At 37.9% G+C, this 24,608-nt stretch overlaps 2 protein-coding genes across 6 annotated transcripts; both read left to right on the forward strand.

Annotated features, from left to right (window-relative positions):
- The first annotated feature begins 77 nt into the window (after positions 1 to 77).
- On the forward strand, positions 78 to 13,750 carry LOC145985099 (transcription termination factor 4, mitochondrial). 5 transcript variants are annotated; one of them, XM_083118700.1, is made up of 3 exons: positions 101 to 207; positions 2,956 to 3,024; positions 5,245 to 13,750. In XM_083118700.1, exon 3 carries the CDS (start codon positions 5,261 to 5,263, stop codon positions 6,278 to 6,280), a length of 1,020 nt encoding a protein of 339 aa, XP_082974826.1. In that variant the 5' UTR covers positions 101 to 207; positions 2,956 to 3,024; positions 5,245 to 5,260; the 3' UTR covers positions 6,281 to 13,750. The 5 variants fall into 5 exon arrangements, with proteins under 5 accessions (XP_082974824.1, XP_082974826.1, XP_082974828.1 ...); XM_083118698.1 differs by lacking the exon at positions 2,956 to 3,024 and having other exon boundaries at positions 78 to 207; XM_083118702.1 differs by lacking the exons at positions 101 to 207; positions 2,956 to 3,024 and adding an exon at positions 216 to 370.
- An 8,805-nt stretch (positions 13,751 to 22,555) lies between these two features.
- On the forward strand, positions 22,556 to 23,530 carry LOC145985565 (uncharacterized). Its single transcript, XM_083119636.1, has one exon. The coding sequence runs from the start codon at positions 22,556 to 22,558 to the stop codon at positions 23,528 to 23,530; it is 975 nt and encodes a 324-aa protein (XP_082975762.1).
- The last annotated feature ends 1,078 nt before the right edge of the window (positions 23,531 to 24,608 follow it).

Below are 24,608 nucleotides of genomic sequence, written 5' to 3' on the forward strand. Positions count from 1 at the left end.
TGAAGGTTGCGCCAAACTGCTGGCTCAACTCAGTTGTGAGAGTTGAGTCAGGTTGTATAATTTGAGCAAGTGTTGGACTTGGACAGTGGTATGGCCGTAACATGCTGCACTCTGGTAGCAAGTTTTAGAACTTAATTGTAATTTGTATGTCGTATATCAAAGAGAATATATTTGGAATATATGTTAGGCAAACAGATTAGAAATAGGGTAGGCAAAGAATTATTTGATGTTAGGTTTCTAAAAAGCAGATTTACCCTGTGATACTTTACGCATTACGTGGTGCAGTAATGCGCAAGGCTAATTTTCTCGGATTATACTAGGTTGCGATAAGAATAAAAAGTTTTTGCTACAAGTTAGTAAGAAAATTGATGTGCGTAATATCGATCTTTAGCAGATTTTGCGGTAACACTTTACTATACCGGAGACGGATTTCTTCAAATTTACAGGAGAAAGTACTTACGCAAATCATTTTCTGTAGCGTTGTTGATGTCCGGGAATGTAGTTTTGATCCATTTTAATGCGAATGCATGTGGTTTTCGTCGAAAATCTATTTCCGACGCACCCAATGCTGCTGCTGCCATTTGCTTTCTGCACGAGAGCACAATACGCTCTCGTATTGTCCGTATATGCTAAATTGAACGAAAGGAGTGCTAATGGAACCAAACCTAACAGGCCTAACCTAACCTAGTAGGCATACCTCGTCACCGTGATGGTTCGTGGGGCTATCGTGAATTTTTGGGCTAACGTCAATGTTTTTTGGGGCTACCCGTGGATGGTTTGTGGGAAATAAGGAACAGTAAGTACTCGTTAATGTGAGAAATAGACATTTTTTTTCGTTAGAAATTCATTATTTCACCTAAAGAAATGTTCCGCAATGCAGAGTAGTACGTTAGCAATGTAAAAAATTGCGAAATAAATCATTGATAGGTGTCTCCGGTATAGTAAAGTAGTACCAAGGCGGGTTAGAAATTGGCCGGATTCACCTGCCCCCAAATAAGCGCCAAATTTTAAGTGCAGATTCGTGATTACGAGGCCCAAATTAGTAAGTATCCCAAATTTCAAACAAATTGGATAAATTCCCTGTATTGTTAAATTATACCGATTAAATTGAATTATGATTAATTTTCTAATCTCTTCATTCTAGTGTCACATAATGGCTTTATGAAAAACAAATCTTTTTTTGGTAAATTTAATAGCACACACTGTGTGTACTCTACCGACAGCAGCAGAAAACTGATTTCCCAACTTTCATTACAGGTGAACTACAAGGCTGATTCTAAGTTTCTAATCCTCTTTACATTTAAATCTAGATTTTTTTGTCGTGAAAAATTAAGTGTAGGATACTACTTTACTATACCGGAGACACCGATCAGTGATTTATTTCGCAATTTTTTACATTCCTAACGTACTATTCTGCATTGCGGAACATTTCTTTAGTTGAAATAATGAAAATCTAACGAAAATAATGGCTATTTCATACATTAACGAGTACTTACTGTTGTTCCTTATTTCCCACAAACCATCCACGGGTAGCCCCAAAAACCATTGACGTTAGCCCAAAAATTCACGATAGCCCCACGAACCATCACGGGGACAAGGTATGCCTACTAGGTTAGGTTAGGTTCCATTAGCACTCCTTTCGTTCAGTTTAGCATACACGGACAACATCGGCTTGTAGCAGCAGCAATATCGTGTATTGTGCTCTCCTGCAAAAAGCAAATGGCAGCAGCAGCAATACTGCGTCGGAAATAGATTTTCGTAGAAAAATCACAGCACTTTCTCCTGTAAATTTGAATAAATCCGTCTCCGGTATAGTAAAGTGTTACCCGCACTTCTCATGGACAAGATATTCTCCGTCGACAAGCGACAGTAAATATCGTAGAAGCGTGGGAATGAATGTAGAAGTAAATCGGAACCTTAGTATAATGCATTTAGCGACTTTATGTTAATGCTAAGGGAACCAAACCTAACCTGCTGACTTTATGTTAATGCGGTAAATGTCTGTTATATCGGAGACACTTTTCTTCAAATTCATTATTTCACCTAAAGAAATGTTCCGCAATGCAGAATAGTACGTTAGCAATGTAAAAAATTGCGAAATAAATCATTGATAGGTGTCTCCGGTATAGTAAAGTAGTACCAGGTTGGGTTCCATTAGCACTCCTTTTGTTCAATTTAGCATATACGGCCAACATCAGCTTGTAGCAGCAGCAATAGCGCGTATTGTGCTCTCGTGCAGAAAGCAAATGGCGGCAGCAGCAATAGCACGTCGGAAATAGATTTTCGTAGAAAACCACATGCATTCACATTAAAATGGATCAAAAATACATTCCCGAACATCAACAACGCTACAGAAAATGATTTGCGTAAGTACTTTCTCCTGTAAATTTGAAGAAATCCGTCTCTGGTATAGTAAAGTGTTACCTTTTTCAACTAGGGATTACTTTTTTTCCAATTAAAAGACCGTTATTTTTAACATTATACGTATTTATTGGTCGTTGCTAATTGGCGGCCAAATTTTGACTCACGTTGACTATCGTCAGCTGATATGCAGTGTTTCCAAACTTATGAACCGATAAATGCCGCACACACTATTCACAAAATGTTTTTAAGGTTAGGCAAACATAGAAAATTGAATTGGAAAAAAAAACGCTCACACGTCATCTTGTAAAATTACCGTGTGGTTGTTACACTAACACTTATTAACCGAAAAATGATTGTTTTTAATCCACAAACCATTCACGGAAGGTTAGGTTAGGCAAACATAAAAAATTAAATTGGAAAAAAAATCCCGCTCACACGTCATCTTGTAAAACTACCGCGTGGTTGCTTCACTGACAGGGGGTTACGTAAATCGAACACACGGAACATTTGATTCACGTAGTCGACTGTAATGGTGGCACGAGCTATCGTGCAACGGAGATCCATGAATGTTGAAAAATACCTTATTTACAGGCTGAATAACTTGCACAATTCGAAAAAACACTTTTCCTAGCTTCAGAAAGTCCACAAGAACTAAATTCCGTAAGTACTTTCTCATCTTTTATCCTGTAAATTTCAAGAAATGTGTTTCCGGTATATCTAATCGTTACCCTTCTCTCCACCCTCTAAGATTAACAACTTCCATCTTCAAGAAGTAAAGAAGTTCGTCCATATGATGCAATTTTATATTCTGTGTGCCATTTTTACCTAAATTGATAATGTTGTTTTACAAACTACTACAAAGATAATAGTATCCCCTTTTGTAAAATATAAAGAATGTAAATATTAAAAACCATATGACAAGCCATATTTTCATTTTAATTTTAATTAAAATGAGATTAATAACCGACACACACTGTTAATTAGATGGTATCCATTGCCTTATGTTTTTACTTACTGAAATCCTATTTTTTCCGGGATAATGCCTCTTCTCTCATGGTCAGGTGAACAAATTTCAGTAAATATGTGATATCGGCCGAACGGATTTCTTCAAATTTACAGGAGAAACTACTTACTGAAATCAGTTTCTGTAGCATTGTGGAAGTTCTCCGAGGTATTTTCTTTGGCGGAAACTGAAAACTTCACCATAGAATGCTGCAGAACAAGAAATAATCACTTTTTATGTAAGGAACTTGCATTTTCTGTAAAGCGACAACATTATACCGTTTTTTTCCATTATGTACCTACAGATGTCGCGACCGTCGAGTGTCACGCGGTCTCGCCAGTGTGTCCAAACGTGCCTTTTTTTTTACATTTTTTTTTTTTTTTTAACTATGCTTACCTAACCCAACCTCACCTAACCTTGCTGGAAATGGTCCGTGGGGCTATCGTGAATGGTTTTTGGGGCTATCCGTCAATGGTTCGTGGGGCTGTCGTGAATATTTTTGGGGCTATCCATCAATGGTTTGTGGGGTTATCGTGAATGGTTTTTTTTGGGGCTGTCCGTCAATGGTTTGTGATGACATAATGAACACGAAAGTAGGTATTTTTCGGATAAGAAGGTTGAAACACTGCATACGTACTCCAAATCGACAAAAAACAAGCACGATGTGCGATGATCCATGACGAGTGCACGCCATATTGTCTGTTACCCAAGCAGAACAAGGAAGACAAATAATGACTCGTAATATGAAAAGTTGACACTATTTTATCGAAAAAGGCATAACTTCACCTTAAAGAATCTTCCTTCGGGCGATATCGCATAATTACCCAAATTTCTTTTTTTCATCGCACTACCAGGTGTCTCAGGTTCGAATCCTGTGCTGGATGGTTGTGAGTGTCCATTCATCCTATCATCACTCATCCCCATCTTCGCAAATTAGCCAAAAGTGGCACAAAAAGCGAAGTAAAATCAATCAAAGTATATGAGCATATTAAGGATATTACAGTCATTTTGATTATTATTATATCTCCCTGCAGTATAGTTGAGCAAAATACAGTGAAGTTCAATTAATAATAGATAACACTGTACAAGTTCAGTTTATTATGACTTATAATTAGGGGGTTGCAAGACAAACTTTTTTTTTGGTCGGCAATGAGAAAAAGTCTCAATATCCCGGAAAGTGATTGTTCACCATATTCTAACAAAGTCTGCAAATTTTCAGTATGAGAATTCTACACCCAGTTTCTCCCCAAACTGCTTGTGTACACATTTTTGGATTGAAACTGCAGTTTTAAAGAAGTTTCTAGCACTTATTTTAATACGCAACATTTTGAAATTTTCCTGCTGTTTAGGATCCTGTAAATAATAAAATCTTTTCTTGAAATTGTACAGAAACCAAATTTGTTCCTCCCTGCATGCTTTATCTTAACTTATGATGCAACTGAGAGCAATGTCAGCTTCTATTTCAGATTGGGAATTATTTTTCCATGTCAGTGATTTTTTTTTCAATTGTAATTCTAATACTAATAATGACTTGACATGACTTGCTCCGATGCCAGTGCTCCTGGGTTTGAATCCCAGCCTGGGCATTCATGCCTCTTCATTAATTTCATCATATCTCTATTCCTCAGATTCACAATTAGCCAAAAGAGGCAGAAATGCTAAGTAAAATAAACAAAATCCAATCAAATTATATCACATGAAGTGGTGGTTATGTGGTAAGGGAGATTGTTTTTCCAAAGTGAAATTTTAACCATGCTGGGAAAATCATTTTGATCATTTTTCACTTGAAATTTATTTTATTGTTTCTCCATCGACCAGGTCATGACTAAATAATATTAATTAAAATGTACTATTTCATATTTTTGTTATTGTTTCAGTTGTCGGAACATCAAGATGTTTAAATTCTTGAGAATAACTTGGATGCTTCCATGGAGAGCAGGTACATCCTGTCCACGCCATATTGTTCAGCTTTCGTCACTAAATTACAGAGCGAAGTCATCAGTGATATTTCCAGACCAGGGAAAAGTAAGTAATCGATTAGCTTCAACAGTAGAAGCCAATGCAGAAACAGTAGTTGCAACATCAGAAAAGGAAAACTTACCTTCTGGATCTTTGCCGCAGCATCTCGTGGATCCGTTGTTTCGAGTGTTGTCAAATTTAGGAGTTACAATGGACAATTTAAACGATGCCTTGAAAGTGTCTCCCGAGCTGTTGGAGTACGCACCACGCAAGTGGGAAAATTTCTTCAGTATCTTGATAAGTTATGGTTTTTCCAGCTTGGACTGTTTGAAAATGGTTTCGATGTACCCGCCGTTACTCTCAAGAACAGTTGAAGAGACTGAACAATCCATGGATTATTGGAGATACAGTAAGATAAGCAGTGGAAACCTAGTGTATATTCTTTCAGGCTCACCCCATTTACTTTGTGTTGATGAATCTGTGATTGTTCAAAGGGTATCAGCCCTTCAAGCAGTGTATCCTATCAGACAAGTGCTGAAGATAATAAGGAATTCACCAAAGATTATGTTTGAGAATTGGCAACAGGTAGAAGCAAAATTTGCATATGTAAATGATGTTATGAATGTTCCTTTGAAGGAAATTAGTAATTCATGTGTTTTTAATCACAGTTTGCAGTTTATCAAAACGAGACATTTGTTTCTTGAAAGGGCAGGCCTTTACAAGAAACCAGAAGAAAAGGAAAATATTAAAATTAATCCACCTCTGAATTCTATTGTTGATACCAGTGATGTAGATTTCTGCAAAAATGTTGCCAAGATGACGCTGGAGGAATATGAGGTATTTACGTCTTTGTTGGAAGCAGAAGATGATGATGCAGAATCTGATGATAGTGACAGTGATGCTGAATCTGGTATCAACAGCTATAAAAAACACTTTACAAAACGTTCAAAGTAGTTTTGTTACATTTATAGTTTGCAGCTGTAGGTATCTATCGCACATTGTGGCAAAAGCTAAATAGGTAAGCAATAGTAAAAGATTAACAATTTTAGTTAACAGATTGTTTTTACATGCTTATCAGTACTGGAGATTTGTTCATATGAATATCAATGCAGATAATTGTGATTTTCAAAATTTTCCTGTGAATGCTTTGTTCTCCCATGATTTTAATGTGTCTTCCATATCATTGTATCATATCAACGATTGCTTTGGCCTCTTGGAATTTGTGAGAGTCATTCCAGCTCTTGGGTTCATGTTGGAACCTGAAATAAATATCACCTGGAAGCAAAGGTATGGTGCAAAGGTAGGCTGAATTAATCAAAACAATCAGACACTGGATTTCTGTCAGTATGATGTTCAATAGGCCCTACTCCAGTTTTATCACAAGCCTTAAGACAAGTTATCACTTCTTCTATCATTTTCCTTCATACATGTCTCCTCTGTAACCAGCGCAGGTCAAAGTTACCACAAGTGGTCCTCAATCTCCTTCCGTGCAGATTCTGAAATAGATTTATTCACAGTTATATACTCCTTGATCGACCTGAATATGGGTCATTCTCAAAAAAAGGGGTAGAAATGAGATGATTTCACACACAAAAAAAATGTTTAAAATTTGTAAAATTAATGAAATATTATTAAAGAACCTAATGAAATGCTAACGTGTCAATTTTTAAGTCCTTGGAGTGGATTTGTGTTTTTCCCTTTGTATGCAACCAAACATTTTCTGTATATAACCTTTTCCTTGGTGAACAGTAGACTTGTACTTTATTTCTTTTTGATTACAAAAATGTTCTTCCAAGTGAAAGATCTAACATTCTCATGGCATTTATCTTTTATAACAGTATATTCTGTTAATACATGCAGTATAGCTGCTTTCTTCTTTATGGAACCTTCTTTTTGGACAGGACTTCACGATGGCATTTTCGTCACCTTGTAATCAAGGAGTTTGGGGTCGATGCCCGGTGGAGATGCACAGTGGTTCTGATCCCTCTTTAAACTGTAGGTCCAGTTCCGATTATCCTTTCTGTGCATAAAGTGGGTTTAAAACAACAATTCAAACAATCTTTCATTTTGGAAACATTTCATTTTCTAGTCTTTTATGACTTCACAAACACTACAGTGCTTACCAAGCGCCACATATGCTAAATGAACTAGTTCTTTTAGTTCAGTTCTCCACCTGAAGAAGACTGCTATAGGGTAAAAACGAGTGATCAGAATGCTACATTTTAAAAGTAGCTTTGCTACAGCTCCAGTTACTTGTACAAAATGTAGTTTTGCTACAGCTACATTTACCAAAATGTAGCTTGCTATGCTACTCCTGTGCGCTACTACCACATGGATATTCAAAAGAAGCCCCTATGTATAATATTTGTACTTTGGAAAATAGATTGTTATTTATTATCATGATTCCAGCCATTCGATAATTTTGATAACAGTGTTACTTCAGATATTTATTTTTACTATAGTGTTTGAGAGTAACGTACCTATGTAATCGGCAAATCAATTCAAATTTGATAGATAAGTATTGCAATTAGGATGATACTCAAATTAATGAGAGGGGTCCCAGGTTCGATACCTGGTGGAGGCACATAGTGGGTCAGATCCCACTTTAAACTGTAGGTCTGGTCCCGATCACTGGTCACTATGCATAAAGTGGACTTAAAACACCAACTCACTCAATCAATGAAATTAATGATTAAAACTACACACAAACAAAATTTGTTAGGATTATTTGTTTAAATTTGTTGAGAATAAATATTCCGTTTTTTAATAGACACATATGTTTTATCATCTGTGCACATTTTAATAATGAAATAAGGAGCAACTTAGTTTCCGGGTAAAGAGATAAGGAGGCATTATTTCCTTGTAATAATTATACATAAACCAAGTATTGATATGTACTGTGCAACTGATGTAATCTTATCAGTGTATTTTCTCTTATCTTCACAAAAAACATTTGATCATAATTTGCGCAACAGAAATGAAACACAAACTGAAATTGCTTTATGGAAAAGAGAGTAAAATAATAAATAAATAAAGTGAAGAATGTGAAAATTCTTATTTTGCACTACATAGTTAGTGGTAAATTTAGATAAATAAGTTTAAAATATATAACCACATAGTGGTTCGGATTCAGTCTCAATTAGCTTACCTGTGCATAAATCTGACTCAAAACAAAAACTAGGAAAATCGCCTAGTCCTGCTCCTCCATTCCCAAACTGCTCATCATCACTTTTCCTCATTCTCACAATTAGCCAAAAGTGGCAGAAAAGAGAATTGCTAAATAAACCATTCATCTTCTTGGTCATGATTAGCAAAAGTTCCAGAAAAGCGACATAAAAGTAGGATAAGTACATAAATTTGAAAACTGTAGAAAACTAAAGAAAATTGTCATTTCTGCAAGAACGTCAATAACTCGTACATACTTTTTACAATATCAAAATAAATTGAGGAAACTGGTGTAAACCTGAGTGTACTAAACGTACTGTAATTTTAAAATTTGTGAACAAATATTATGATGAAAATAATTCTAATTTCACGAAATGTATGTCTATAATTCTTATAACAATAATTTCTTGCTGGTGAGATCCTATGTACTGACAATAACAAATTCTGTTAACGTACTGAGCCATTGTTTTGTCATTGTAGTGGGAAATGGATCGCTCGTTTTTGCACTCAAGCTGTGTTCTACACAGGAATTAATGACATTTTGCTGTCTCTTGCACCATGGATATCCACAGGATTTGTTCTGGGGTTTGTGCAAATGGTAATGTTTCTCCCCAAAATAGTGATGCAGCTAAAAAAACGTAGCTGTTAGCTGGAATATATTCATATGTGTCAGTTCAGTTCGTTATCTGGATATTAGAATTATTCAGATACTAATGAAATAAATTACGCAGATATTTATAATCTAAAGTATCTGTATTTCAATGTATTTACGAACCTCGTGCAAAAGTAAGCATCATTGTAGAATTTGTTTTTGACCCTGTTGCAACATTCTAAATTTACTTCAAAATACTGAGAAGAAATGTAGCTGTTTTTCGCTACAACTACAGGAATTTTGTAGCTTCGCTACAGCGACAGCAACAATTTTCAAGATGTAACGCCGCTACAGCTACAAATTTTGTAGCTACATTCCTTTTCCGGAATGTCTGGAGTAAGAGAACGCGAATGCATTCTGGGTTCACGTTGAAGGGTATGTTCCTTGGCCAATGAATGCGTGGAGGGGAGGGGCATGCATGGGAGGGGCAACTCGACTGCTCATTCGCAGTCCAGTAGTTCTGTAGTAAACATGTCTGCTCGCAAGCCTGCTAGGGGAATTCTGCATTCAGGAGACTACCGCATAGTGTTGAATGTGTTTGAGAACCTATTGCAGGATGTGGTAAAACAGTAAATGAATGTGTTTTGGAGACAGCTGCCCTAACGGGGATTGGGAAATCCACCATATATAATATCCGGAAGGAAGCGAAACAATCGCAAGAAAAGGATGGAATATCCCTGTTGGAAACGCCGAGCAAGAAGCATCCGAAACGAGCTCAACGATTTGCTGACTTCGATGAGTTTGCGCTAGAGGCATTACGAAGGCTCATTCACAGAGAACTTTTTGCCAAGCAGCTGCCACCATCATTGAGGGAGGTTACTTTTAAACGTTTATTTCATTATATAAATATATTTAACATAATAATGTAATGTAATCAGGGTTGGCATGTTTAAAACAGAAGTGTTTTAAACAACTTGTTTTAAACGTTTAAAACACATGGCTATTTTTTTTACGAATGTTTAAAACAAAGAAAGTGTTTTAAACATGATTTTTCTGACTTGTTTAAACACATTTTGATACATGATGTTTCGTAGTTTGTGGTTATTTGCATGTTTTTTGAAAATGTATGTTGAATTAACGAAGAAACATATCGTGGTGAATACCCGTGGGCCACGTTTAAAACTCCTGGTCTTCTGGCTTGTTTTTTACAAGTATTTGAAACACTTTTAAATTGAATACTATATGGATGAAACAGATTTGTTCCTTACTTAACGCACCGCACATAGTGTTTATTGTCAATATTTAGTTACATTCATGATAAAATACATAAAAAAAACATTAGCTACCACATCTACTGAGTGGGGCCTGGCAACTGTGGATAAGTTGAAACTAGGAACACATTGGATGATTAACAGATCCCTTGTTAACTATTATTTTTTGGAAAATAAGTCTTCTCGACATTATGTTTTTAACGTTTCATTTCTTTAATTTTTTTTTCAGTTCTTGTTTAAAAGAAAAAAACTGTTTGTTTTGTTCTTCTATAATAAAAACACAAATTTTGCCAACCCTGAATGTAATGTACAAATAAAAGAATGTCCAGTTTTTCATGTGCGTGAACACCTTGAAATAAGAATAATAATTGTTGCCAATATTTCAGATTCTGAATATCGTACAATCAGATGACACATTTCCAAAAGTTGCCATGACCATGCTGTACATAATCCTGACCCAGAAACTGGGTTTCAGTTTCCAAAGGAGGGGAAGAAACAGTCTCATGATCGAATACAATAGAATCTTCGCATGGCATCACAGATTTCTGAGGAAGATGAGACGATTTCGTGAAGAAGGACGGAAAGTGTTTTATCTTGACGAATCTTGAGTCAACAGCGGGCGCACTGTTTCACGGGTGTGGGCAGATACCACCACTGTAAGCAGCGAGGATGCCTGGAGACACGGCCAAACAACGGGTATGTGGGAGCCGAAGGGGAAGAGAGTGATATTCCTCCACGTTGGAAGTGAAGATGGTTTTATACCTGGCTGCCTTTTGGCTTTCCATGAGAAGAAAATGGGTACGTTAATAATGATAATATTTATATATGAAAACCTTATTTCTAAATTGGCATGCTGTTGTTCTTTGCAGATCTAATATAAGAATAACAGTAATATACATATATATTTACATTTTCACAGGATGAAAATATATATACCAGGAGATGAATGGTGAGATGTTTGAGGAATGGTTTCGTAAAACATTTCTGCCGAAGCTTCCCTCCCATAGCGTCATTGTTATGGACAACGCACCGTACCATTCCGTCAAATTTCATAGAGTTCATAGGGTGGAGAAAAGCCGAAATTCAGGTATGGCTCCAAGAACATGATATTCCTTACACGGATGACATGATCATTCCAGAGCTGCTGGACCTCGTTGATCTCGTGAGGGATCAGTACAGCAGATATCGCATCGATATAGCCGCAGAAGAAAAGGGACACACTGTACTGCGTCTAGCACCATATATATATCACTGCGAGCTTAATCCAATTGAGCTTGCATGGGCCAACATAAAAGAGAAGATTGCCTGGAGGAACACAACATTCAAGCTTGCTGATGTGGAACGGTTACTGCATGATGCTGTGGCCTGGGGCCAAAATAATGGAGGACCACTGGAAGTCATTTCTCACACATGTCAAGGTCGTGAAGGATAGGATGTGGACAATCGATGGCCTCATGGATGAGCCTACTGTCGAGCGGATTATTATAAACTTGGGAGATGGCAGCAGCGACAGTGATGATGACTCCACAGACAGTAACATGTCTGGCTTGGAAGAACTGCCGTAATATGGCATGCTTACTCATATGGGTGGAGTTTTTAGGGTGGCAGTTGTGCAAAAAAAAATACATGTGTAAACAAATAAGTTATGGGCCCTTTACAGGCCAACTACTGGCATTCTTGCATTGCATTGTTTTCTTAAAAGACAATAAACGTGTGATATTATTTGTTGTTATTTGTGAAAAACAATACACTGGCCATTGTTGAGAATAAAAGAAGAAATTGGCAGCTGAAAGCATTTTGCTTTACGGCCGTTATACACCACGTAGCACATTGTTGCTTTCATCCCGCACCCTTCCCCACCTAGTCTGGCCCTGCCCACAAGCTCTCCCCCTCTGCACGTCGCTACTCCAGACATTCCAGAAAAGTTGTATAGCTACAGTAGCGAGGCTACAAGTAGTGTGCTACTTCCGACCACTGGAAAAAAACTTAACGTGTAAATTGTTTTAGTTTATAATAAAACTGCCATGGTCAGCACTTGTAGTGTTTTTAATATTAAAACAAGCTTAATATTGTTACCATCTTTTTTAAGTTTCTTCAGCACGGAATGTATAAAATTTGGGCCTCTAGTCTCTCCTTTGTTTTGGACCCTACTGACATTATTATTATTATTATTATTATTATTAGTTTTGTTATCATGGTACTTCATTTCCACTAATTGCATGCTCTGTATTAACAACACCTGTAACCTTTAAAATATATACACATGTGATTTAAAATTATTCATTAATAATAAAACGATACACTTAAATTTAACATAACCTAAAACTGTTTCCGCAGACACTTTCAATATTTCGCCACACAACACTAATACCATACGTGCTACATAGGAAAAGGAACCAACACTACATTACGGTAGCCACACTGGACGCGAACTGAGAAACAAGGATATTCATTCCACCTGTCAATATCGTAATCACGAAACAGGCCCGTAGCCAGGAATTCTTAGTAGGGGGGGCCGAAGTCAATTCTAGAGGGGGCAAATTTTAAATATATTGTGTCGAATTGCTAGATATAGCAGGGTACACAGTGGCATATGTACCAACAGCTTTGGGCTTCTCTGCAGAACTGATTGAGGAAGCCCTTTGTAAATCATGCTTCATGACATTTCCCTCTAGTTTCCAGTATTCAAGATTTTTACACACAAAGGAATCTAACTGGACTCCAACAACACCACTGTGTTGTGTTATGCAAGAAAAATCAAATAAATTAAATAATAATGGTTACTATATACACGTTGATGAATTGCGTAAAAATTTGAAATACATTTTTTGTACTTGCTAAAACATTAAAACATGGGTCTCTTAGTCCACCACAGATTCTATTTGCTTCAGTAGAGTACAGACAATGTTTGCCTACTGGTTACGTTAACCGTAACGTAAAAATATTGTGTGAATTATATTACTTTATTGTTGAAATAAATTTGTTTGACACCCGACAAACAAATAGGAATCGCTTGATTGATCAATGACTTTTTGGATTACAGTGTCATCATTAATATTTCATATTAAGTTTCATAGATGGACATTTTGTATCCTCTTTACATTATGAAAAGTACGTTCCTTAATGACTATGGTACGAAACCAAACTATAAAAGGGGCCTACTTCTCCTTACCCCATCCCCGTAGGACGAGGTCTCTGGGCTGCTTATCGCCACCACTTTTGAACATAAGCATGCAAAGCCCAAATATCAGGTTTTTTTTATGCTGATACTGATTTCTGCCAGTCACAGAATGGCTTAAGATTTATGAATAAGATTAGGAGAATCCACTCCTCAGCAGAAAAGTTGACACAGTGTTTCGTTAAAAAATTAGGTTGTGCCTGAGGTATTTTAACAGACAAAGTCTGTTACAGACAGAGTGTAATATTATAAATATAGGAAAATAAATAGAATACAATTTGAAAGATTTTCAATCGTATTTATTTCACTGCAGATGTTTTCTACGAAGCTTGTCCGGAAAGTAAAAATACAAACCAAAAATAAGATAGAAAAGAAATGTATTGCTCGCAACTAAAGTTACACTTGATACAGTGATACAGAGGCTATTTCTCCACATAAGTGCCACCATTGTCCAAACACTTGTTCAGACATGGAACAAGTTTTTGTATCCCTGAATCATAGAAATCCACTGCCTGCATCTGGAACCAAGTTGTGACTTCTTCCCTGACTTCATCGTCGTCGGCAAAGTGTTTTACACAAGATTTTTGTTGAGGTACAGGAACAGGTGGTAGTCGCTGGGTGCAAGGTCGAGACTGTATGGCAGATGGTGAAGGACCTCCCATTGAAACTGTGCAAGCAGATCCTTGGTGACATTCGCTGCATGGGGCCGGGCGTTGTCATGAATAAAGCGGATTCCACTTGACAACATGCCTCTCCGTTTGTTTTGAATTGCACGTCGAAGATGTTTCAAAGTCTGGCAGCAGGTTTCAGCATTAATCGTTCTTACAGTTGGCATGAATTCCACCAGCAGGATGCCGTGGCGATCCCAGAAAACTGTTGCCATCAGCTTGCGGGTTGAAATTTAAGTTTTGAATTTTATGGCTTTAGGAGAGTGGGTATGGCGCCACTGCAGTGACTGCTGCTTGGATTCAGGCGTATGGTGGAACACCCATGTTTCATTACCTGTCACAATGGAGTTCAGGAATGAATCTCCCTCTTCTGCGTAGCGAGTAAGAAAGTCCAGTGCATATCCCAGTCGTTTGGTTTTGTGTTCGTCAGTCAAATGTTTTGGGACCCAGCAGGCAAACCCACTCACAACTTCATGAATAGTGGTTTTTGAACTGTCAGGACACATCACACACAATTCTCGAATTGTCACCGGCCTATTCGCACGCACCTCTGCTTCAATACGATTGCGAAGGTCGTCAGTGATCACGGAAGGCCTCCCACTTCTCTCTTCATCATGAACAGCACATCGACCTTCTGCGAAGGCACAGCACCATTTCGCCACATTTTGACGATTCATTACGTTCCCGTACACAGTCACAATTTCTCGGTGGATCTCCGATGGACGCTTTCCTTGTGCCTGCAAAAACCTGATCATGGCGCGCACTTCGCACTTTGCGGGATTCGGTATTACTGCTGCCATTTCCAACGCGTGTTCCTCACACAAGACTCAGCGCAGCACTGACGACTCACTCCCAGTCTTCGTCGTATCAATCACGGTTACTGCCAGTGTTGCCAACTTTGGTACACATTTTCCCCCTAACGTGCAAATGTGTTTGTATCTTTACTTTCCGGACAAGCCTCGTATATTCATAGGGTGCTGCCTGATAACACCGACAACTTTCACAGTGTGTAGAGGACAGCCAGGCAAACAACTTTTCTCAGTAACTATTTGATCAATTCTTCTTTCGATGTTACAAGCAATCGAAATAGGCATCTTCCGTTTTTAATGTATGCAACCTCATTGATAGCTTCACTGCTGCAAATAGCATTTATTTTTACAGACTTTTAAATTCAAAGAGCAATATATAATATGCTATGGAATCGATATCATGCCAACAGTCAGGGTTATCATTTACCTTTTCCTTTACAAAATGCATATCATAACACACACCTATGTTGCTTTATCATATTTGATGCATTTGAACAAGAGAAATAATTCATAAGATTTGAAATAGACATTTACACTCCACAAGATACCTAGTGTAACCCGTATCAAAACTACAAATTCTACCGCTTTCTAACAGAAATAATAAATGTGAAACACTATCGAACCCCAGCCTGAGTGTTCATTTTGAGCACAATATTTTTTTGTAAAAACTAAATATGCTGACCAAGGCAGTAATTTATTTTATTAAAAACATAAACTAAACGTAACGTTTCAACCTTCTAGCAAGGTCTTCTTCAGACTCTGTATCAAGTACAAAAGACTTTTTAATAAAATAAATTTCTGCCTTGGTCAGCATATTTAGTTTTTCATAATCATGGAAACAAGGCTTAATGATTTTTTTTTTTTTTTGGTCTGGAGAGAGAGAGAGGGCAACTACCAGGACATACGTGCCAATAATACTACTAATAATAATATAGTGGCGGTGGTAGTAGTAATAACAGAGCATCAAAGACATTATTACCGTTTTAAGTCACACAAAATGGGGGTAGAAGACGGTGCTAAAGCATTGTGTTGGAACAAATGATTTGAAATATTTTTCCAACACATTCAATTTCACATTGCTGTTCATAATAATGGAAAACAAGCACACAAACTGACAGAAAATGCATGACGAACACAATTCTTTTTTTTTTTTTTTTGGTACATAAATGACAGGTATAACTTTCACGTACAACATATATTGTACACACATGCAACATGGAGCAGGCACGGATCCAAGGCGAGGGCGATAGGGGTGATCGCCCCTCCCAACTGTCCGCAGTTTGGATATATTATTATGCCTAATATTTTTGAAGATTCAAATGTTTTTTGTCTTTTATCACTAAGTTTAACACACTTAAGATTATTGTTTTAAACTTTGATTAAAGTTGACATTATTCTCGGAATTGGACCTACAGTTTAAATTTGGATCTCAACTACTATTCCGCAAAATGGTATCGAATCCGAGACCACTGGAAAGAACCTCTTTTGTTTTCGTTATTTATTCACAGGGATGTCGTTGGGGGGGGGGGGGGCACTAGCCCTGGCAAATGCCCACGTGGCCCCGGGAAACTGTTCTGTATTTGCTGGAAATTTTACTTTGATGACAAATATTGCAAAATAATTCTTCAGTAAATTTTGCTTGCAGTTTGAAACACTTCTTCAATTTTCAGTAGCACAAACCCAAGCAAGGCATTTTTCTTATTTCCCTGTTTCTTGCTTGTTGAACACGAACAGATGTATTGGGAGGGGGTGCAGTTAATGGTTTTGTGGTCCGCCCTGGTCAGGGAAGTCTTGACACCTATTGAAAATGCACTTTTCCTCCCTGCTGCACACCAGATCCAGGATCCCCCCAAAACCCGGACTTTCTCTTCATCTGGCCCTGCACTGGCTCCATGGGTGCCAAAAGGACGACACAAACGGGAAGATTTAGCTAGGGGTGGCTAGAACTTTCTGGGTTAATTATTTTATGGTTCAGAAAAAATATCCCCATGCGTTTCAAATTCCAAGTACAGAATTCTATTGCTTGTCCCTTTTTCGGCGCTGTAATGAATGATATAGCGGTTCTTCTCACATGCACTCAACCCTCCTGCTAATGACCTGCCCTGCAAAGGAGGGGAAAGGCCACTTTCTGAAAATTCGGAGAAAAATCGAAGTGGTCGGTTCATCTGTTGATTTGGTGGACAATTGATATCTGTCAGATAGTTTGAAGTAGGATTTGTGGTCCGAGCGATGGTAAACTTCTGTAAACGCAAGAAGATAGCATCACGAAGTGTTTGTGATCTCGTTTTCCTACATTGCGAGTAAAATGTCTAATGACAAGCTGCCAGATTGTCTTCCCCTGGAAACAATGAATCAGGATCGACTGATCGACCAAATATCCAACATATTGACATTCTAAAAGAGAGTCTGACTACCATACAAGATCCTGGGTTTCATTCCCATGGTGGTTGATCTCATGTATAATGAAGAATAAACCACGTTTCAATTAAGGAAGGAAACTAGGTATGTAGCAATTGTTTTTACAGCCGTCTGCATGCTCTATAACTATTATGTTACAAAATTTGTTTATCTTTCTGACTTTCTGTGATTTTTCTTCATTTAGCCTCCACCTGCAAATCCGGAATCTGCTGCTGCTTAGGTGGCTAGGTTGGCTAGACATACAAATATAATTAATCCCTAGTCATACAGCGAATAATACTTATAATATAATCACGTGTTATGGAGAAACAAATAACTAATCAAGCATTTTCTGTTTCTAAAAACCTAAGATGCGATTTAAAAAATGTAAGAAAATGGGTGAAGGCGAATAACGTATTTCTAATTAGGTCTGATAAAGAAAAGCAAGTTGGTTATCATGGACAGAGAGGAATATCACCAAAAATTAGAAGATAGCTTTAAAGGTAACGATTTTGAGAAAATAGAGAAAGACCCTATTAATAAGATTAGAAGAGAGATCAAAAAAGGGGTAGAGACAAGCTTTACATTGGGCACAAGCGAAAAGAAAATCCTTATTAAGGAAATTAAAGTTGGCAACATACCAATTGCTTTTGGAATACCTAAGACACACAAACAAGGCATACCACTTAGGCCTATTATACCAACATACGAACATCCGGGATATGGGCTAGCAAAAATGCTGGTAAAAAGAATAAGGAAGATAAATGAGAACACCCAATATAGCGTTAGGAATGCCGTAGAAGTTAAAGAATGTATAGAAAATCTGGAAATTGATGACGAGGATACAATAAGTAGTTTTGATGTTGTTAACTTATACCCAAGTGTACCGAGGGGGCGGGCGGGAGATTGTTTACTAAGGTGGCTGTTAGAAAAAGGAATAGACATCCTAACTGCTTGGGAATATGTACGATGGTATAACCTTGTAACGGAATATAATTTTTTCTATGTCAATGACAGTATTTATAGACAAAAAGAAGGCTTGGCGATGGGAAACCCCATTTCGGATATAGTAGCGAGCATTTTTATGCACTTCATTGAGAAGGCAGCTTTGGAAAAAACAGGAATGGGTATTAAATATTATGGGAGATACGTTGATGATATCTTGATTATAGGAAAGGGGGTAGCACTGAACAAGGTTTTTGAAGAATTAGAAAAACAAGATGAAAGAATAAACTTCACTAGGGAAAACTTAAGCGATGGAAAAATCAATTTCCTGGATCTCATTATCTTGAAAGAAGGGAATAGGATTAGAACAGGAGTACATCATAAACCCCTATCGGGGAACTTATATATTAACAAGGAATCGGCGCACCCCGAAATAACAAAGAAAAACGTATTCCTTAACTTTTTTATTAGGGCCGGTAGACTATGCAATAATGAAAAAGAAAAAGACAACGAAATTCGGTGGATAAGAAAAACAGGATTAAAAAACGGATACACAAATAGAGAAATGGATAAGATAGCGGAGAGAGCACGGAAAATTATTAGGAAAGAAGGGGAAAAAATCGAAAATAGGAGGGTAAAGTACGTTGGCATCCCTTACCATCAATCCGTATCGGAAAAAATCGGAAAAATAACGAGAGATTTTGGAATCGTTTGCGGGATGAAAGCACCAAAGAATGTAGAAAAATACTTCACCGATTATAAGAAAGGAAAGACAACTAGGGAAATACCGGAAAAACAGAAGGGGGTTTATCGAATAGAATGCCAATGCGGGAAGGAGTACATAGGACAGACGGGCCGAAATATGGGTAAAAGATGGAGCGAGCATGAAAAGGACATAAGGGAAAAAGTTCCCAAAACGGGTCTCTCAGAACACATTTTGGAAAGTGGGCATAGAATCGCAAAAAAAGAGATAATCAGAAAAGAGGGGAGGAAATTAGGAAGAAACGTGTGTGAAACAGCGAGTATTTGTAGGGGGGGAAGAATAATCTTAATATGGACGAAGGAAATTTGGAAGAAGGGTGGATCAATTTCCTCAAAAAATGGGATAAAGCCTGGAAGATTGAACCCAATATCGGTTTCCACGTCACTCCGGAAGTTATGCAAGCTGCAAGAGAGGAACGTGAATTCACCTTGGATTTGTGATGTAATAAGGGGAAACGAGAAAATTAAGGGGAGGGGAAATATTCATTGTGAATTGACCTTCATGTGGATGGATAAGCACAGTTGGGTAGGAAAGGCCAAACCTGCAGGTTGCATTGTGATTTATGCAGGTTTTTTAGATTTTTTAACTTTTTTACCTGTGAATAGGTCTACTGTACAAGTTTTATTAGGGAACGGCTTGGTTTTTACGTACTTCTAATAGCAAAAACTTAATATTTTAAATGTACCCTAACCAACCCTTAACCACAATACTCATTTTACATTTTTGACGCAGTACTATGCCAAGTACTTAGTTTTTATACGAACCTGAGGAAAGAGATAGTCAATCTCTGAAACATCGTTCTACAATAAGAGCACTATACTCACATACGTAAGTACAAATTTTTAACTTTCCTTTTTTATATTCTGGATTTGTGAGTAACACGCGACAAACTTATAAAATTCTGTTTCTATTTGTTGTGCAGTGGTTAACAAGGTGCATTACGATGCCAGGTGTCCTCGGTTCAAATCCCGGACTGAGCGTTTGTGTTCTTTATGATGGTCCTCTCATCAATTTCACATCACTCATTTTCATCTTCACGCTTAGCCAAAAAGTGTCAGAAAAGCAAAGTAAAATAAACCAAATCAATCATTTATATATTACAATATTACGCCGCTTTTCTACCTCTTGGGTTAAATGCGACGATGAGGATGTATGATGAGCCGAAGGGATGGCGATGAGCAGACATGATACAACCATAACTGTCCAATGTCTGAACCTTGGACCTCTGGTTTCGTAGCATGTTATACTCAGTGGAACTGTTAGGAAGAAAAACTGTAAAAGTAGGGTGAAAAGAATACAATGTATAAAAAGCTATGTTTAGTTCTTCTAAAACCTATCAATTATCGAGTTTGTGTTTTAAGACCTCTGTATGCACAGTAAGGATAACCGAGGATCCGAACCACTATGTGCTTCCACCGGGTATCAAACCCGGGACCCCTTGATTACAAGGTGGGGATGCTACAACTGCGTCATCGAGGAGGCCGAGAAAAACTTACAATTAGTCAGTAAAATTAATATTGAGGGACAAGGCCTGCGAAGAGTTCTTTCATTCGGTTGCGCGTGGTCATCACATCGAGTCCCATACAGTTTCGAGAGCAGAATTTGCTTTCAAGTACTTCCCAAATTGTCCTCACGATGTTGGAACAGCATAGAAATTTTGGAACTAATACAAGCAGGCACATAACCAGGGAAGGGGCTTGGGGGCTGCAGTACTTTCCCGAAATACTACAAATATTTGATTTCAATAATGTGTAGTAGTAATTAAATTTACTTCATTAACAGGATTAAACATCTTGTATATCTTTAGATGGCGGCTGCCAATAAGGGATAACCCCCTTCCGAAATCGAATTCTGGCTACCGGCCTGACCACCAGGGATCAAACCTTGAACCTTTCGATTGATTGATTAATTGAACTGTTGTTTTAAGTCCACTTTATGCACAGTAAGGATAATCGGGACCGGACCTACAGTTTATAAGTAAGATCCGAACAACTATGTGCCTCCATTGGGAATCGAACCCGTGCAGGTTGTTGAACCTGCCGAACCAAAGACGAGAGCGTAATCATTTGAGCATGTGCGAACCTTGTTTTATCCAGTGCCATCATATATTCAGTTTTCCACACACAAATAAGATTAATATTATGCAATTAGACGTGTGCATATAAGTTCTTATCGTCATCATTTCCCAAGTGAAGAAACAGATGCCATAGAAGACTCGGGCCCGCCCTATAGAATAGTGCTGAACGTGGTCGCCTTGAACTAAGAGATACCGGATTTGATTCTGGTATGAACTGTAGCCTATACATTAGATGCCTAATCGGGGCTGGTTCTACAGTGTAAAGTGGGATCCGAACCACTATGAGCATCCACTGGGTATCAAACCCGGAACCCCTTGATTACAAGGCCACGATGATACCATGCACCACCGAGGATGCCCTTGCTCCTTTTCTTTCCAAGACTCTCTCTATATATATATACCCAGGGCGGGCCTCAGCTACTGGGCAGGTCGCAGGTGGCGGATAGCGAATGGCCATCAGATATGATGGTTAGCTGTGAATAACCAAATAAGCAGTCCCGGACCGAGGCGGCAGTGCTATCAGGGTCTGGAGGGAGTGATCTGTGGCAGGATCACACCCATTAAAACCTAGAAATGCCCAAAGACAGCACTGTGACATGGCGAAGTAGTGCCGCCATTAAATAAGCACAGCCCCTGCTGCCTTGCAGGGAGGGGAGGGATCCCCAAAGGCTAAGGGAAGGATACCCTGACAGAAAACCAAGGGGTAGGAAGGGCTCCGAAGGCAAAGCAGCACCAACCTACCTAGGGGAGTAAACCCTAAATAAATCCTGGTCCTCCAGGTTGGGGGTTGGCATAGGGTTAACTCCCCTACCCCGTCAAAAGAACTTGTTACGGATACCACAAGATTGCCTCGGAGGAGATCGGATAATTTGTTGATGACCCGGCGAAAGAAAAGGTTAATGAGAAGGAAAACTGATATAATGCTCGCAACCTGGAATGTAAGAACATTGAAGAGACCAGGAAAGCGGAGAGAAATAAGAGAAGAAATAGAAAAATATGGAGTGAAAGTGTTAGCATTACAAGAAACACGCTGGAAAGGACAAGGAATGATAACGTCTGGAAAACATATACTGATGTATAGTGGAGGAGAAACTGGTAATAATGGTACAGGTTTCCTAATCCAAAAGTCTATTAAACCAAGTATTATTAACTTTACAGCAATTAATGATAGGATGTGCTCAGTCAGAGTTAGAGCCAAATTCTGCAATATCACAATGTTTTGTGTGTATGCCCCCACAGAAGAAGCAGAGGAGGAGGAGAAAGATGCTTTTTACTCAAAATTAGAAGAAGAAATAAATCATGTACAAAGACATGATGTAAAAATCATATTAGGGGACTTAAACGCCAAAATAGGAAGAGAAGAGATGTACAGAAGCATAATTGGCAAAGAAAGCCTGCATGAAGTAAGCAATGATAACGGAATGAGATTGATAGACTTTGCAAGCAGTAAGGAAATGGTAATTAAAAGTACTTGGCTTCCACGAAAAGACATAAAAAAGGAGACCTGGGTGTCTCCAGACGGCCGCACAAAAAACCAAATAGATCATGTTATAATAGACAGGAGACATGCCACAGATATTATGGAGATCAGTAGTTGTAGAGGTGCTGATGGTGACACAGACCACCATCTAGTGAGAATCAAGTATAGACAGACAATTGATGTGAAAAGATCAAAAAAGGAAAGTAAGAACATGAAACATAATGTAGAGGAGCTCAGGAATACCAGAGTAAGAGAGGAATACCAAGAAAAACTTATGGAGGCACTAGAAACCAAAAAGGATATATGGGAGAAAGGAGAACTAGAATGTAAGTGGGAAATACTAAAAACAGTAAGAGGTAAGGCAGCAGAGGATACATTGGGAAAGAAACAAAACAAGAGAGAACAGTGGTTTGATGATGAATGCTCAATATTAATACAGGAGAGAAACGATGCCAGAAAAAGGATGCTTCAACGGAGAACAAGACAAGTAGTGGAAGAATATAGAGAAAAGAGGAGAGAAGCAGATAAGACATGTAGAGCTAAGAAAAGACAGTTTGAGAGAAATAAAATAGAAGAGTTAGATGAAATGAAAGATAGAAATGAGATACGAAAGTTTTATGAGAGAACAAGAGATCTGGAGAAAGGATACCAACCCAGAGCAGTTTTCTACAAGGATAAAGAAGGAAACCTCATTGGAGACAAAATAAAGATGATGGAAAGATGGCAGGAGTATTTCTGTGAATTACTTAACAGAACCAATGAGGAGGATAAAGAAGAGGGGAAAAGTGAGGAAGAGGAGGAAGAGATAATACCAACTTTAAAGGAAGTAAAAGATGCAATAAAGTCTCTTAAAGAATAATAAAGCACCAGGAGAAGATGGCATAGAATCGGAGCTGTTGAAATATGGTGGAGAAGGAGTGAAGAAGGCCATATATGAAGTGATAGAAGAAGTTTGGATAAAAGAAGAAATGCCCAGAGACTGGACAGTAGGAATAATATGCCCGATACATAAGAAAGAGGATAAAGCTAAGTGTGAAAACTACCGGGGAATAACACTACTGTATGGAACTTATAAAGTATTTGGTAAAATTTTAGCAACACGATTGGAAGATTGGATGGAAAGAATCATGGGAGATTACCAAGCAGGATTTAGAAAAAATCGCTCCACGATGGACCAGATATTTTTACTGCGTCAAGTGTTGGAGAAGTTCTATGAGTATAAAAAAGAACTTCACCAACTATATGTCGATTTTAAACTAGCATACGACAGCTTGGAAATAATTAAGATCTACAGTATAATGAAAGAGTTTGGGATCCAAAGGAAATTGATAAGACTGACAAAAATGACAATGAAAACAACTGAATGTAAAGTCAGAGTAGAACAGGAAATGACAAACATGTTTAAAGTAGAGAAAGGACTGAGACAGGGAGATTTACTTTCTACAATACTATTTAATTTAGCATTGGAGAAAATAATCCGACAACTACCAATCAACCCTGGAGGAACAATATTAAATAGACTAACACAAATAGCATATGCAGATGATGTAGCTTTAATAGCAAGGAATAAGCAAGCTATGGAAGAGAGTTATCAAGTTTTAGAAGAGAAAGCTCAAGAACTAGGACTGGAAGTGAACACAAATAAAACAAAATATATGAAGATGGGAAATCCAGAAAGAGGCAGAAGAGAACCTTACATAATAATAAATGAAAAAGAATATGAAAGGGTGGAAGCCTTTAAATATTTGGGCTCAATAATAACAGCGAATAACAAGACGGCTACAGAAATACAGGAAAGGATAACAAGTGGAAATCGATGCTACTTTTCTTTGCAAAATGTGTTTAAATCTAAGAATGTTAGTAGGAACACAAAAATTAAAATATATACAACAATATTAAGACCCATATTAATGTATGGTTCAGAAAGTTGGGTGATG

The sequence above is a fragment of the Lepisma saccharinum genome, chromosome 3, assembly GCF_977018435.1.
Source record: "Lepisma saccharinum chromosome 3, izLepSacc3.1, whole genome shotgun sequence".
Classification (NCBI taxonomy): Eukaryota; Metazoa; Arthropoda; class Insecta; order Zygentoma; family Lepismatidae; genus Lepisma; species Lepisma saccharinum.

Bases quoted from the DNA above. Each gene is read 5' to 3' on its own strand.
- LOC145985099 (XM_083118698.1), top strand. From the start codon at position 5,261: ATGTTTAAATTCTTGAGAATAACTTGGATGCTTCCATGGAGAGCAGGT.
- LOC145985565 (XM_083119636.1), top strand. From the start codon at position 22,556: ATGTACAGAAGCATAATTGGCAAAGAAAGCCTGCATGAAGTAAGCAAT.